A 12,055-nucleotide genomic window follows, 5' to 3' on the forward strand; every position below is an offset into this window, starting at 1 on the left:
GGCCAGAGAGAGAGAGATTTGATTTGATTTGGATCTCTTTTAGTCCCCATCTGGACTCATCTTCCAAGAGTCCTTAAACATTAAAATACAATTTATAATACAAACACACTTTCACATATAACACACTATTACAAACATACATAATATACTAGCATAATGACCCAATAAATACTCAATCTAAAGAATATTGATTCTTCATCTACTATAGTCCCACAACATTTCTATATACTATATTTAAATTGTTTTAAAATAATGTTTAAATTTATATATTGAAAGGTTTCTAGTTTGCTCAGTTAATTTATTACATTTCTTTATTGCTCTAAATCGAAATGTTCTTTTGCCTATTTCTCTTTTCTGTCTGGACAACGCATAGATGGTGGACAATCCATTTCTAGTATTTACAGAATGTCTGTCTCTTACCAACTGAATACTGTTCTGTCTGGATAACACATAGATGGGGGACAATCTATTCCTAGTATTTACAGAATGTCTGTCTCTTACCAACTGAATACTGTTCTGTCTGGATAACACATAGATGGGGGACAATCTATTCCTAGTATTTACAGAATGTCTGTCTCTTACCAACTGAATACTGTTCTGTCTGGATAACACATAGATGGGGGACAATCTATTCCTAGTATTTACAGAATGTCTGTCTCTTACCAACTGAATACTGTTCTGTCTGGATAACACATAGATGGGGGACAATCTATTCCTAGTATTTACAGAATGTCTGTCTCTTACCAACTGAATACTGTTCTGTCTGGATAACACATAGATGGGGGACAATCTATTCCTAGTATTTACAGAATGTCTGTCTCTTACCAACTGAATACTGTTCTGTCTGGATAACACATAGATGGGGGACAATCTATTCCTAGTATTTACAGAATGTCTGTCTCTTACCAACTGAATACTGTTCTGTCTGGATAACACATAGATGGGGGACAATCTATTCCTAGTATTTACAGAATGTCTGTCTCTTACCAACTGAATACTGTTCTGTCTGGATAACACATAGATGGGGGACAATCTATTCCTAGTATTTACAGAATGTCTGTCTCTTACCAACTGAATACTGTTCTGTCTGGATAACACATAGATGGGGGACAATCTATTCCTAGTATTTACAGAATGTCTGTCTCTTACCAACTGAATACCTGTCTGGATGAATAGAACTTGTCTGTTTTAAATGATGTATATTATGAAATAAAATAAGCATGTATTTTTTTCAATTATCTTGTCAATTGATGACCAATTTACAGAAACACTGAGCATGACTGCAACAGAAGAACCATTTATCTCCACCTTAAAACAATCCATGACTGCAACAGAAGAACCGTTTTAAATGATCTCCACCTTATGAAAACAACCCATGTTTTTTGCAACAGAAGAGCCATTATCTCCACCAAAAACAATCCTTGACTGCAACAGAAGAGCCATATCTCCACCTTAAAACAATCCTTGACTGCAACAGAAGAACCATATCTCCACCTTAAAACAACCCATGACTGCAACAGAAGAACCATATCTCTACCTTAAAACAACCCATAACTGCAACAGGAGAACCATATCTCCACCTTAAAACAATCCTTGACTGCAACAGAAGAACCATATCTCCACCTTAAAACAATCCATGACTGCAACAGAAGAACCATATCTCCACCTTAAAACAATCCTTGACTGCAACAGAAGAACCATATCTCCACCTTAAAACAATCCTTGACTGCAACAGAAGAACCATATCTCCACCTTAAAACAATCCTTGACTGCAACAGAAGAACCATATCTTCACCTTAAAACAATCCTTGACTGCAACAGAAGAACCATATCTCCACCTTAAAACAACCCATAACTGCAACAGGAGAACCATATCTCCACCTTAAAACAATCCATGACTGCGTGTGTTATTTGCTGAAGAATTTTCCTGGTAAATATTTAGCTATCCTTCTGATTATGCATGCTGTTTTAATATATATATATATTTTTTAACATAGATTAGTTATTTGAGACGACCATGATAAGCAGTTGTCTAGCTGCACTCCCAATAGTTTGGTTTCTGCCACTTCTTCAATTTGTACTCCTCCCATACTTAATTGTATCGCATGCTGTTTTGGCCTTTTCCGAGTTGAACTTGGTGTTTAAAACAAGTTTTTTTTCGGCAAACCCACTTCCTGATATTCTCCAAATCTCCTTGTAAAGCTTGCTGTACCTGTTGAACTGATTGTCTTGCTGCATAAATTGTAGTATCATGTGCAAATATAGTGGCTTGAGTTTCAACCAAGGCATAGGGAAGGTCGTTGGTATATACTGTATTAAGTAAAGAAGTGGCCCAAGGCAGTTGCCCTGTGGTATTTCACCGTTTAACACATTAGGGAAAGATAATGAACCAAATGAGAGAGAGAGAGAGAGAGAGAGAGAGAGAGAGAGAGAGAGAGAGAGAGAGAGAGAGAGAGAGAGAGAGAGAGAGAGAGAGAGAGAGAGAGAGAGAGAGAGAGAGAGAGAGAGAGAGAGAGAGAGAGAGAGAGAGAGAGAGAGAGAGAGAGAGAGAGAGAGAGAGAGAGAGAGAGAGAGAGAGAGAGAGAGAGAGAGAGAGAGAGAGAGAGAGAGAGAGAGAGAGAGAGAGAGAGAGAGAGAGAGAGAGAGAGAGAGAGAGAGAGAGAGAGAGAGAGAGAGAGAGAGAGAAAAGATGGCGCACCATGGCCCTTTCTCAGGCAAAGGCAGTTTATCCAATATCCAGTCATGTGCAATGTCACAGCAGGGGGGAATGGTTGTTGGGAATGCTGTAATCCTGGCATTTCCCTTTGGTGGCCCTGGGCAGAACCCAGCAATGCCTTCTGTGCAGGCTTAGCCTCTCTCTGAACCGCAAGTAACAGTGAGTAGAGAGTGGGATTACCTCTACAGCCGAACGTGTGTGTGTGTGTGTGTGTGTGTGTGTGTGTGTGTGCGTGTGTGTGTGTATGCGCTCACACGCTTGCAAGTCCATGTGTCACACTCTTTACCTCTGAGAGATACAGAGTGAGGTAAAGTCAGTTCAGTACACATGGATCAAAAATAGCTGCAGTTAAAAGAGATGGTATAATTACGATAATGCTGATTGTGGTTAATAGGTCATGTATATCAGTTTGTACCACAATAGGAAAACACATTATTTCATTGTTGTAATGGCAAATAAACAATTTTTTGTGTATCCTATCATCAGGTGACTACTTTAGGAGACAACATATGTTACCTCATGTTTTTAAGTTTCAACTCTCCAATGGGTTAAAATGTGCCAGTTTTGTCCATCAGTTGCTAAGGAAGTGGAGCCTCGTTGTGCAGGAAACAGGGAGTGCAATTTCCTGTTATGCAGAAACGTTTTAAGGGACTTCTGTCCTCCAATCAGACTTCAGATGTATGGGCAGGAAATCATGTCCAAATAGCAGCAGTCTCTGGGATCCCACACATTCTGTTTTTAGCTGGATGTCTCTGAGCTGCCAGGATTCAATAAATACTTTATAATTGTAAGTTAGCTTACAGTCACACTAGTCTGGCTAACACATAACTCAAAGTCCTCCTGACTTCAGAGTCTGGAAAGAATATTTATACGTTGTCTGCATGATGAGTCGATAATGAAGGGATGTGCTTTTTTACTGATTGGTTCGGCTCTGTGTCTTTCTCACTCAATCACCCACATAGACAACCACACACAGCCCTCGATTGCTAACCACTTCCAATACAACTGTTGCTTTTCAAAATCCAAATAATGTGAGGCCTTAACCTCCCAGGAAACCAGAAAACGTTTGAGAGAACCAATCAAAGCTCAGCACATTCACACACGGACAGTGTGGTGAAGAAGGCACGACAGCAACTATTCACCATCAGGATGCTGAAGAAATTCAGCCTGTCACCGAGGGCCCTCACAGTGTTCTACAGGAGCACCATCGAGAGCATACTGTCGGGCTGCATCGCAACCTGGTACAGCAACTCCACTGCTGCAGACCGCAAGGCACTACAGAGGGTGGTACGCTCAGCCAAATGCACCATTGGATGCACACTGCCTGCCCTCCAGGACAAATACAATACCAGGTGTTGCAGGAAGGCCAAGAAAATCATCAGGGACCCCGTAGTAGGGATGAGCCATCCAAGCCATGGCCTGTTTTCCTTGTTTGCATCAATCAGATGCAGGCAGTATAGGGGGAAAAAATGTAAATCTGGCAAATAGATTATAGATTAGATTAGATTCTACTCCCAGACCATCAGGCTGCTGAATACACCACTAGTCAGCTACCTGCTGACTATCTCCCCAAGACTGGTGGAGAACTCTCAACAATCATTTTTATGATATCACATTGGTAATATCATAGCTAAACTGGATGGGAGACCAAAGTGGAGCTGCACATAGATAAATTCTCCAGTCAGAGGTGCTGTCCAATTTATTGTTTATTTTTATGATTGTGGATATAATGTTAAAGATTTGATGTTGTTTTAAAGGTACAAATTTAACAATTTATACAAGGTTTGTCTATGTTAAAATTAGGTTACCATGATGAAATTTCACCCTCAAAACAACAGTTTCCATTAAAATCCAATGCATTTTCCACGTAGATTCCATGTCACAATACGTTGACAAATTACGTTGAAACAACGTTGATTCAACCAGTTTGTGACCAGTGGGTTCCTCCTCAGGAAACGCGAGGGAACTCCTCCTGCGCTCAGTTCCCAGTCTCCAGCATATGTTCAGTCGCGACTCTCACCACATATGCACGCGCCACCAGTCGAGGACCGCTACAGCTGGAAAGTAACTTGACACAATAAAAATGACATAAAACTGAGGTTATTGTTTTACCTTTCTGGTCTTTGAATAGCTTTCCTTTCTGTTTCTCGGAATACGTGTGGTCTGGAATATAGCCTACGGGATGTTGCTTTCTCACAAGGATTAATGAACGATAAATGGTTCGGATGCTCGCGCGGATGGTTCCTGAAAATGGATACAGGTATGAGAGCACTTCGATTTGAACAAATGTAGCCTACTAATCGAATAAGCCCTAGGTCTTGACAACATTTGTTCATTTCATAATAAAACGCTGCATTGTCTGAGTTGTTTTATCCCGATAAAAAAAGGACTGTAAGAATGTGTCCTACCCATAACAAAACGGGAACGGGACTCTGTGTGAATGGAGGGTGACAGACTTGTGCTGCCTACAATTTGTGGAAGTTGACAAGACCTGGGATCATAATGCCACAGACTGGGATAGCCTATAGGCGTGGTTGGCTAGCCAAATAGAGGTCAAATTGTTGTTTAGATATAGAACTGGTAATGCAATTCCAATCTTATTATTTCAATCATTGAAATCCCAAGTGTGAAAAGAGTCACTAGGTCTTTAGTCTATATCTGAAACTGTGAACAACTACAGTCCAGTAGTTAGGCTTTCTATGCTGTAGTGTTAATAAGGGAAATGAATGTTGGTGGTCTAAAAATATATCTAATATATAGGATAATCGATTGATCTAATATCGAAACACATGGGTGATTATGAATTTATAGACACCAGATATTCTTTTGATAATGCACATTATAGATTTTTGACAAGTTTGTCAATGGCATTGTTCTGTTGTAATTATGGGGACAGTTTACAAGGACTAAGTAAGCCTGTATGATGCTTGTCACATTGCTGCTTTGTTGAGAATCTGATTGGTTCTTCAAGGTACAGCCAGGGGTGCTGTTTTCCTCAGGTTATGTTGAGGAGATCTTATCACAGGAGGCTGGTGGCACCTGAATTGGGGAGGACGGGCTCATGGTAATGGCTGGTGCGGAGTTGGTGGAATGGTTTGAAATACATCAAACACATGGTTTCCATGTGTTTCCATGATGCCATTCCATTTACTTCGTTCCAGCCATTATGAGCCGTCCTTCCCTCAGCTGCCTCCACGGGATCATATAAATGTAATGTAATGTCCTTATGTAATGTCCTTCTGTGTCCTGTTTGACCATATATATAAATATATATTGTATATATCATATATATATCATATGACCATATGTTTTGTTTTGTCTTCAGTTTTTTTGTCCCTTGAAACTCACAACTTCAAAGGAGCAAAAACAGTCTATGAGAGGGGCTTCTTTCCAGTGAATTGCAGAAAGTGACTTGGGGAAATCCTTTAGTAAATCCTTTAGTAAATCCTTTAGTAAATCCTTTAGTGTTAACTTGTGTCCCTCTGAGCAAAGTGTTCACTGCCAATACGCTTCCCAGGTGCCCTAGTCCAGCGGATAGGGGAAATAATCATGCATTTTGTGATAAAATTATCAAACTTGGTACACTAATTCTAGATACCTTAAGGGGACAATCCGCAGTTGAAATGATAACGCAGGGTCCTCTCTGCCCCTGTTTCGGGTTAAAAGCTGAGGGATGGGGCTGGAAAAATGTAACCACTCTCAAATTCATAGACTGAGCTATGGATGAAGGCCTGAACATCCATGCGATGAAAATGATAGTTTTAACTATGTTTGAGCCTATACAGTGTTTGTTTATATTTACTTTGTTTAAAACAAGCGTATATTTTGGGTTCTGATGGGGTACGACTGTTGAACTTAGCTTATGAGGCATTTATTAATTAATTTAGAAAACCAAAAATGGATGTAGCAACTGCAGATTGCCCCTTTAAGTAAGGAACATTTTAATGATTGGAAGCAGTCTGGGAAGCAAAATTTACATTCGTAGGATAGCCGGAGGCAAAGTAATTAATATTAATAAGTTATTTTGGGTGATTGTTTGAGACAGTAAGAACCGAATGACTTGAGAAACCTACCTTCAGCTTAATTCATTGGGAAATAAATGAAAGCCTCACCAATCTATTTAAGTTTCACTGTTCGATCATTCATAAGAGGAGTCCACTAATCCTTATTTTTACATTTACACAAACTGTCTGTTGCTTGATGTTATCCCAAATGTATCAAAGAATAGTAAATCCACAATTTATTGGATAGTAATGGCTACTGCCTGGTCAGTGAGCTAGCTAGCTACATTTAAGTCATTTAAATGTGGTGGTCAGTAGATAAACTAACTATGACTTGAACATATTTGTCTGAAAACAAACTAGCCAATTATTGTTTCCCATGGTGTTATCATCTTTAACTAGTTTACTATTGTAGCCCGTGTGCCCATGAGCTCCCAAGTCTATCTAGCGTTGTCGTTTGGTGTCCACGATAAGCTAACTATTAGCCAGCTAGTTGGCTACCGCATGGCCAGTGTGAGCCAGTATGCTAGCTAGCTACATTTCAGTCGGTAGCTATCATTCTAAATGCAGTGGTCACTGGATAAACTAGATATGAGTTGAATATATTTGTCTGAAAACAAACTAGTAGCCAGTTATTGTTGCCCATGGTGGAATCACATCTGCAGCTGGCTCCTGAAGCCTATGATGTGTCCATGAGCGACGGTGTGGTCTAAAAGGGATACAGCTTTTGTCAAAATTGACTTTTCGTAGCAGGTTTAGGAGAACTTACGTAGCAGGTTAGGATAATTAAGATAGTAGGATAATTAGTTTAGGAAAATGGTTAGGGTTAGCAAATAAGCAACAACCTTTTACGTCAATTTGACAAAAGCTGCATCCCATCGAGACTTGACCATGAGCTCCCAAGTCTAGACGCAATCTAGCTCAGGTTAGCTAGCCAGCGTCACTAGCTGCACTGTTTCATAAGAAAACGGCTGAGGTAACTCAAACCTTGTAGCTAGCTAGCAAGCCCTCCTTTGCGACAATGTTATTGGCATGCGGGAATATTAGATATGTATTTTCATTTTAAGATAACTGTCCTTAAAGTTGTTGGTTACTACTGGTTTTAGATTCGAGGCGAGATAAAATGTCTGCAATGTATTTTGTGTTTTGGTAAGGGCTCGGAGTGATGTCACACACCCAAGAAGGCTCAGCCAATCACCTGGCAGATAATGACTTTGCCTCTGGCTATCCTACAAAAGTATATTTGCGTCTGGGAAGCCAGTGTGGGGTGGTTAAGATTTTTGTTTTGTCGAACATGCTCTATTTTGGTAGTCTCTGGTACATTCTAATACTAGATTGCATTTTCAACCAGCAACTATCAGGAAATACCACTGATCACATTTTTTCACACTTTCACAGTGTTAGTTTCATCAGCTGTTGTACAATTAAGCAATATGGCCAGATGTGTGGTATATGGCCAATATACCATGGCTAACGGTCCTGCAACAGTCTTCTTCTGGATATTCAGTGGTCCTCACCCTGGCTTGTCCTTTGTTGGTCATCTTGGTTTTTGGTTAAGAGAAAAAAAGTCCTTTAACCTCTAGTGCCCTCTACTGGCCATCCCACCACTGCCGCCATATGAAGGGGATGAACAAGGAGGCAACGAAAGACAACTAGGTAGGGGTGAAAATATTAGGGGTTTTATTTTCCCAAACTTGAAGTTGTTTACAAAGTAAGAGAATTCAAAAACCATAGAGCATAAAAAGAGTACTTTAGGGTATGTAAAATATCAACGTAAAACTGTTCTAAATGTATAACTGCTGTCTACATCGCTGAACAGGCGCAACTCTCAGGGTTAACTGAAGCCATAAGGTTAGCACATATAATATAAAGTGAATGGCCAGTTCCAAATTTCTCAGGCAGGTAGGCTACAAAGATACACGTAAATGATTAAGGATCTATTCCTTACATTTTTAGCATTAACATGATTTTAAGCATTAATATGATTAGTTGTACATACAGTATATCAATTTTAAATAGAAAATTCGAGCATATTTTAAACTGGGGAAATCCATTTTCCCTATGCTGGATGTAGGGGGAATCTCCCCGACGCACCCTTCCATGTCAGGAGAATAGAATGTGCCAATTAGCAGCACGCCCTCTAACAAGCACACCTGGCCACCAAGCTGTAGACAAGGCACCAGAAAAGAGCTGAAATCGTTCAAAAAATTGAAAACAGATTGATAATAAAGTTGCAAATATAAATCAACGAGCATGCACTCAACTTAGAATTAATATACGCAAACAGTAAATAAAAAATGCAACAATTCAATAAAGGTGTGTCTTTGATATTTTAAATTAAAAACATGTGTTGGGTCATTATTTCATTGACACTAAATATTTGGTGCAAATTAATGTTACCATGCAAAGGATAGGGATATTTAGTTCCGCGGCTACATGTATCCAACAGTTTCCATGTGTTTGATGCAATTCTATTTGCTCCGTTCCAGACATTTATAGGAGCCATCCTCCCCTCAGCAGCCTTCTGTGCCAATGCAGATTTAACCTATTATACTGGACCAATTTTCCAAAATGACCACCAACCAGCTGAATTGGTTCTAATTGGACAGGATTCACATTGCCATATTGCCATAAATAACTGGTACATACAACCCAATGATATCTTTAAATGTTTTAAGTGGTGAGGAGAGCACAATAAAATAACCCAACTATGCCATATACTGTATATCTGTCCTTAAACTTTTTGCAAAAAAATGGTAGAAATGTGCCCTCAAATTACTGTTCTGTATTTTGAATTGGCCATAACTTCATTAGTAAATGATATATTAAGCCTAATGATGCCTTAAAATGTTCCAGGTAGTGTGGAAAACACAATCAAATGGATCATGTATGTTTTTGAATGTTTAAAAATGCTGTCTAAATCACAGATTGTTGTTGATATTTTGATCCCTCCATTGAGATGATAACATTTCAGCATGCTCATAACGATTTCAAAATATTGTATGATATCTGTGGATTAGAATGATAGCACGTACTAGAACAGTGCTTGCATAATAAGTAATCGTAGCCTAAGTATTACGTACTATACATCCTATTCAAAATGGTAGAGTTCTATTGGAATGGTTTGGAATTAAGTAAGGTTTCTTGTCACATTGCTTGAAATGGACAAAATACAGAATGTCATATTATTTATCATTGTAATCAGTAGACTTTAGGGAACCCCCCATTTGAAGCCCCTCTGGAAACTTCTTTCTCAAGTTACGGATCCGGATTATGTTCTGCGCATATGTTATTTTATGCACAAACTTTTATACGTACAGTTTACCTTTATGGGGCATTGTGTGTATTGTGCGCTTTGAAATATAAAGTTAAAGTTGGAAGTTTACATACACTTAGGTTGGAGTCATTAAAACTCATTTTTCAACCACACCACAAATTTCTTGTTAACAAACTATAGTTTTGGCAAGTCGGTTGGGACATCTACTTTGTACATGACACAAGTCATTTTTCCAACAATTGTTTACAGACAGATTATTTCACTTATAATTCACTGTATCACAGATCCAGTGGGTTAGAAGTTTACATACACTAAGTCGACTGTGCCTTTAAACAGCTTGGAAAATTCCAGAAAATTATGTCATGGCTTTAGAAGCTTCTGATAGGCTAATTGACATAATTTGAGTCAATTGGAGGTGTACCTGTGGATGTATTTCAAGGCCAACCTTCAAACTTAGTGTCTCTTTGCTTGAAATCATGGGAAAATCAAAAGAAATCAGCCAAGACCTCAGATACAAAATTGTTGACCTTCGCAAGTCTGGTTCATCCTTGGGAGCAATTTCCAAACACCTGAAGGTACCATGTTCATCTGTACAAACAATAGTACACAAGTATAAACAGTGGGAACACGCAGCCGTCATACCGCTCAGGAAGGAGATGTGTTCTGTCTCCTAGAGATGAACGTACTTTGGTGGAAATGTGCAAATCAATCCCAGAATAAAGGACCTTGCAAAGGTCCTTGTGAAGATGCTGGAGGAAACTGGTATAAAAGTATCTATCTAGTATCTATATAGTCCTATATCGACATAACCTGAAAGGCCGCTCAGCAAGGAAGAAGTCACTGCTCCAAAACCGCAATAAAAAGCCAGATTACAGTTTGCAACTGCACATGGGGACAATGATCGTACTTTGGAGAAATGTTCTCTGGTCTGATGAAACAAAAATAGAACTGTTTGGCCATAATGACCATCGTTATGTTTGGAGGAACGTTATGTTTGGGTATGCTTGCAAGCCAAAGGACATCATCCCAACTGTGAATCAGGGCGGTGGCAGAATCATGTTGTGGGGGTGCTTTGCTGCAGGAGGGACTGGTGCACTTCACAAGATAGATGGTGTCATGAGGAAGTGTAATTATGTGGATATATTGAAGCAACATCTCAAGACATCAGTCAGGAAGTTAAAGCTTGGTCGCAAATGGGTCTTCCAAATGGACAATGACCCCAAGCGTACGTCCAAAATGGCTTAAGGACAACAAAGTCAAGGTATTGGAGTGGCCATCACAAAGCCCTGACATCAAACCTTCAGAAAATGTGTGGGCAGAACTGAAATAGCGTGTGTGAGCAAGGAGGCCTACAAACCTGACTCAGGTACACCAGCTCTGTCAGGAGGAATGTGCCAAAATTCACCCAACTTATTGTGGGAAGCTTGTGGAAGGCTACCTGAAACATTTGACCCAAGTTAAACAATTAAGGGCAATGCTACCAAATACTAATTGAGTTTATGTAAACTTCTGACCCATTGGGAATGTGATGAAAGAAATAAAAACTCAAATAAATAATTCTCTCTACTATTATTCTGACATTTCACATTCTTAAAATTAAGTGGTGATCCTAACTGACATAACACAGGGAATTTTTACTAGGATTAAATGTCAGGAATTGTGAAAAACTGAGTTTAAATGTATTTGGCTAAGGTGTATGTAAACTTCCGACTTCAACTGTATATAGCATTCTGTTGGGGGCAAGAATTGTATATAATAATTTAAATTGACAAACTGTAATTGTTGAGTCAAGGGTATTTTTTTGTACCGGTTCAAAACCATGTGCCATGGAATTGGTACATCAAAAATCTCCCATTTACCTTGCAACCTGTATGGCGCAGCTGTCAACATTGTTGTCCTCAGATGAAACTGGTATATTTTTCTATTTATGCCAGTTCCTTTCAGCCAATTTGTATCTGTAATATATGGCAGGCAGATAAGTTCCTTACCTTCTCCCTTATCCACTTGCCTCCTCCATTTTTTTGTGGTAGTGCTGCAATCAATTGGTTGTAAATTTAGATT

General features: G+C 39.2%; 1 protein-coding gene across 50 annotated transcripts in view; it reads left to right on the plus strand.

Annotated features, from left to right (window-relative positions):
• The first annotated feature begins 4,736 nt into the window (after positions 1-4,736).
• Positions 4,737-12,055, plus strand: part of LOC118388583 (FYVE, RhoGEF and PH domain-containing protein 5) — a 74,671-nt gene continuing 67,352 nt past the window's right edge. For all 50 annotated transcript variants that reach the window (XR_008144558.1, XR_008144560.1, XR_008144557.1 and 47 more), the window contains exon 1: positions 4,737-4,976. Coding sequence is in view for 3 of the 50 variants with exons in the window: in XM_035777794.2 (XP_035633687.1) it covers positions 4,922-4,976 (55 nt within the window). In the remaining 47 variants the exon portion in view is untranslated. The remainder of the gene's footprint in view (positions 4,977-12,055) is intronic.

Source organism: Oncorhynchus keta, chromosome 10 (assembly GCF_023373465.1).
Source record: "Oncorhynchus keta strain PuntledgeMale-10-30-2019 chromosome 10, Oket_V2, whole genome shotgun sequence".
NCBI lineage: Eukaryota > Metazoa > Chordata > Actinopteri > Salmoniformes > Salmonidae > Oncorhynchus > Oncorhynchus keta.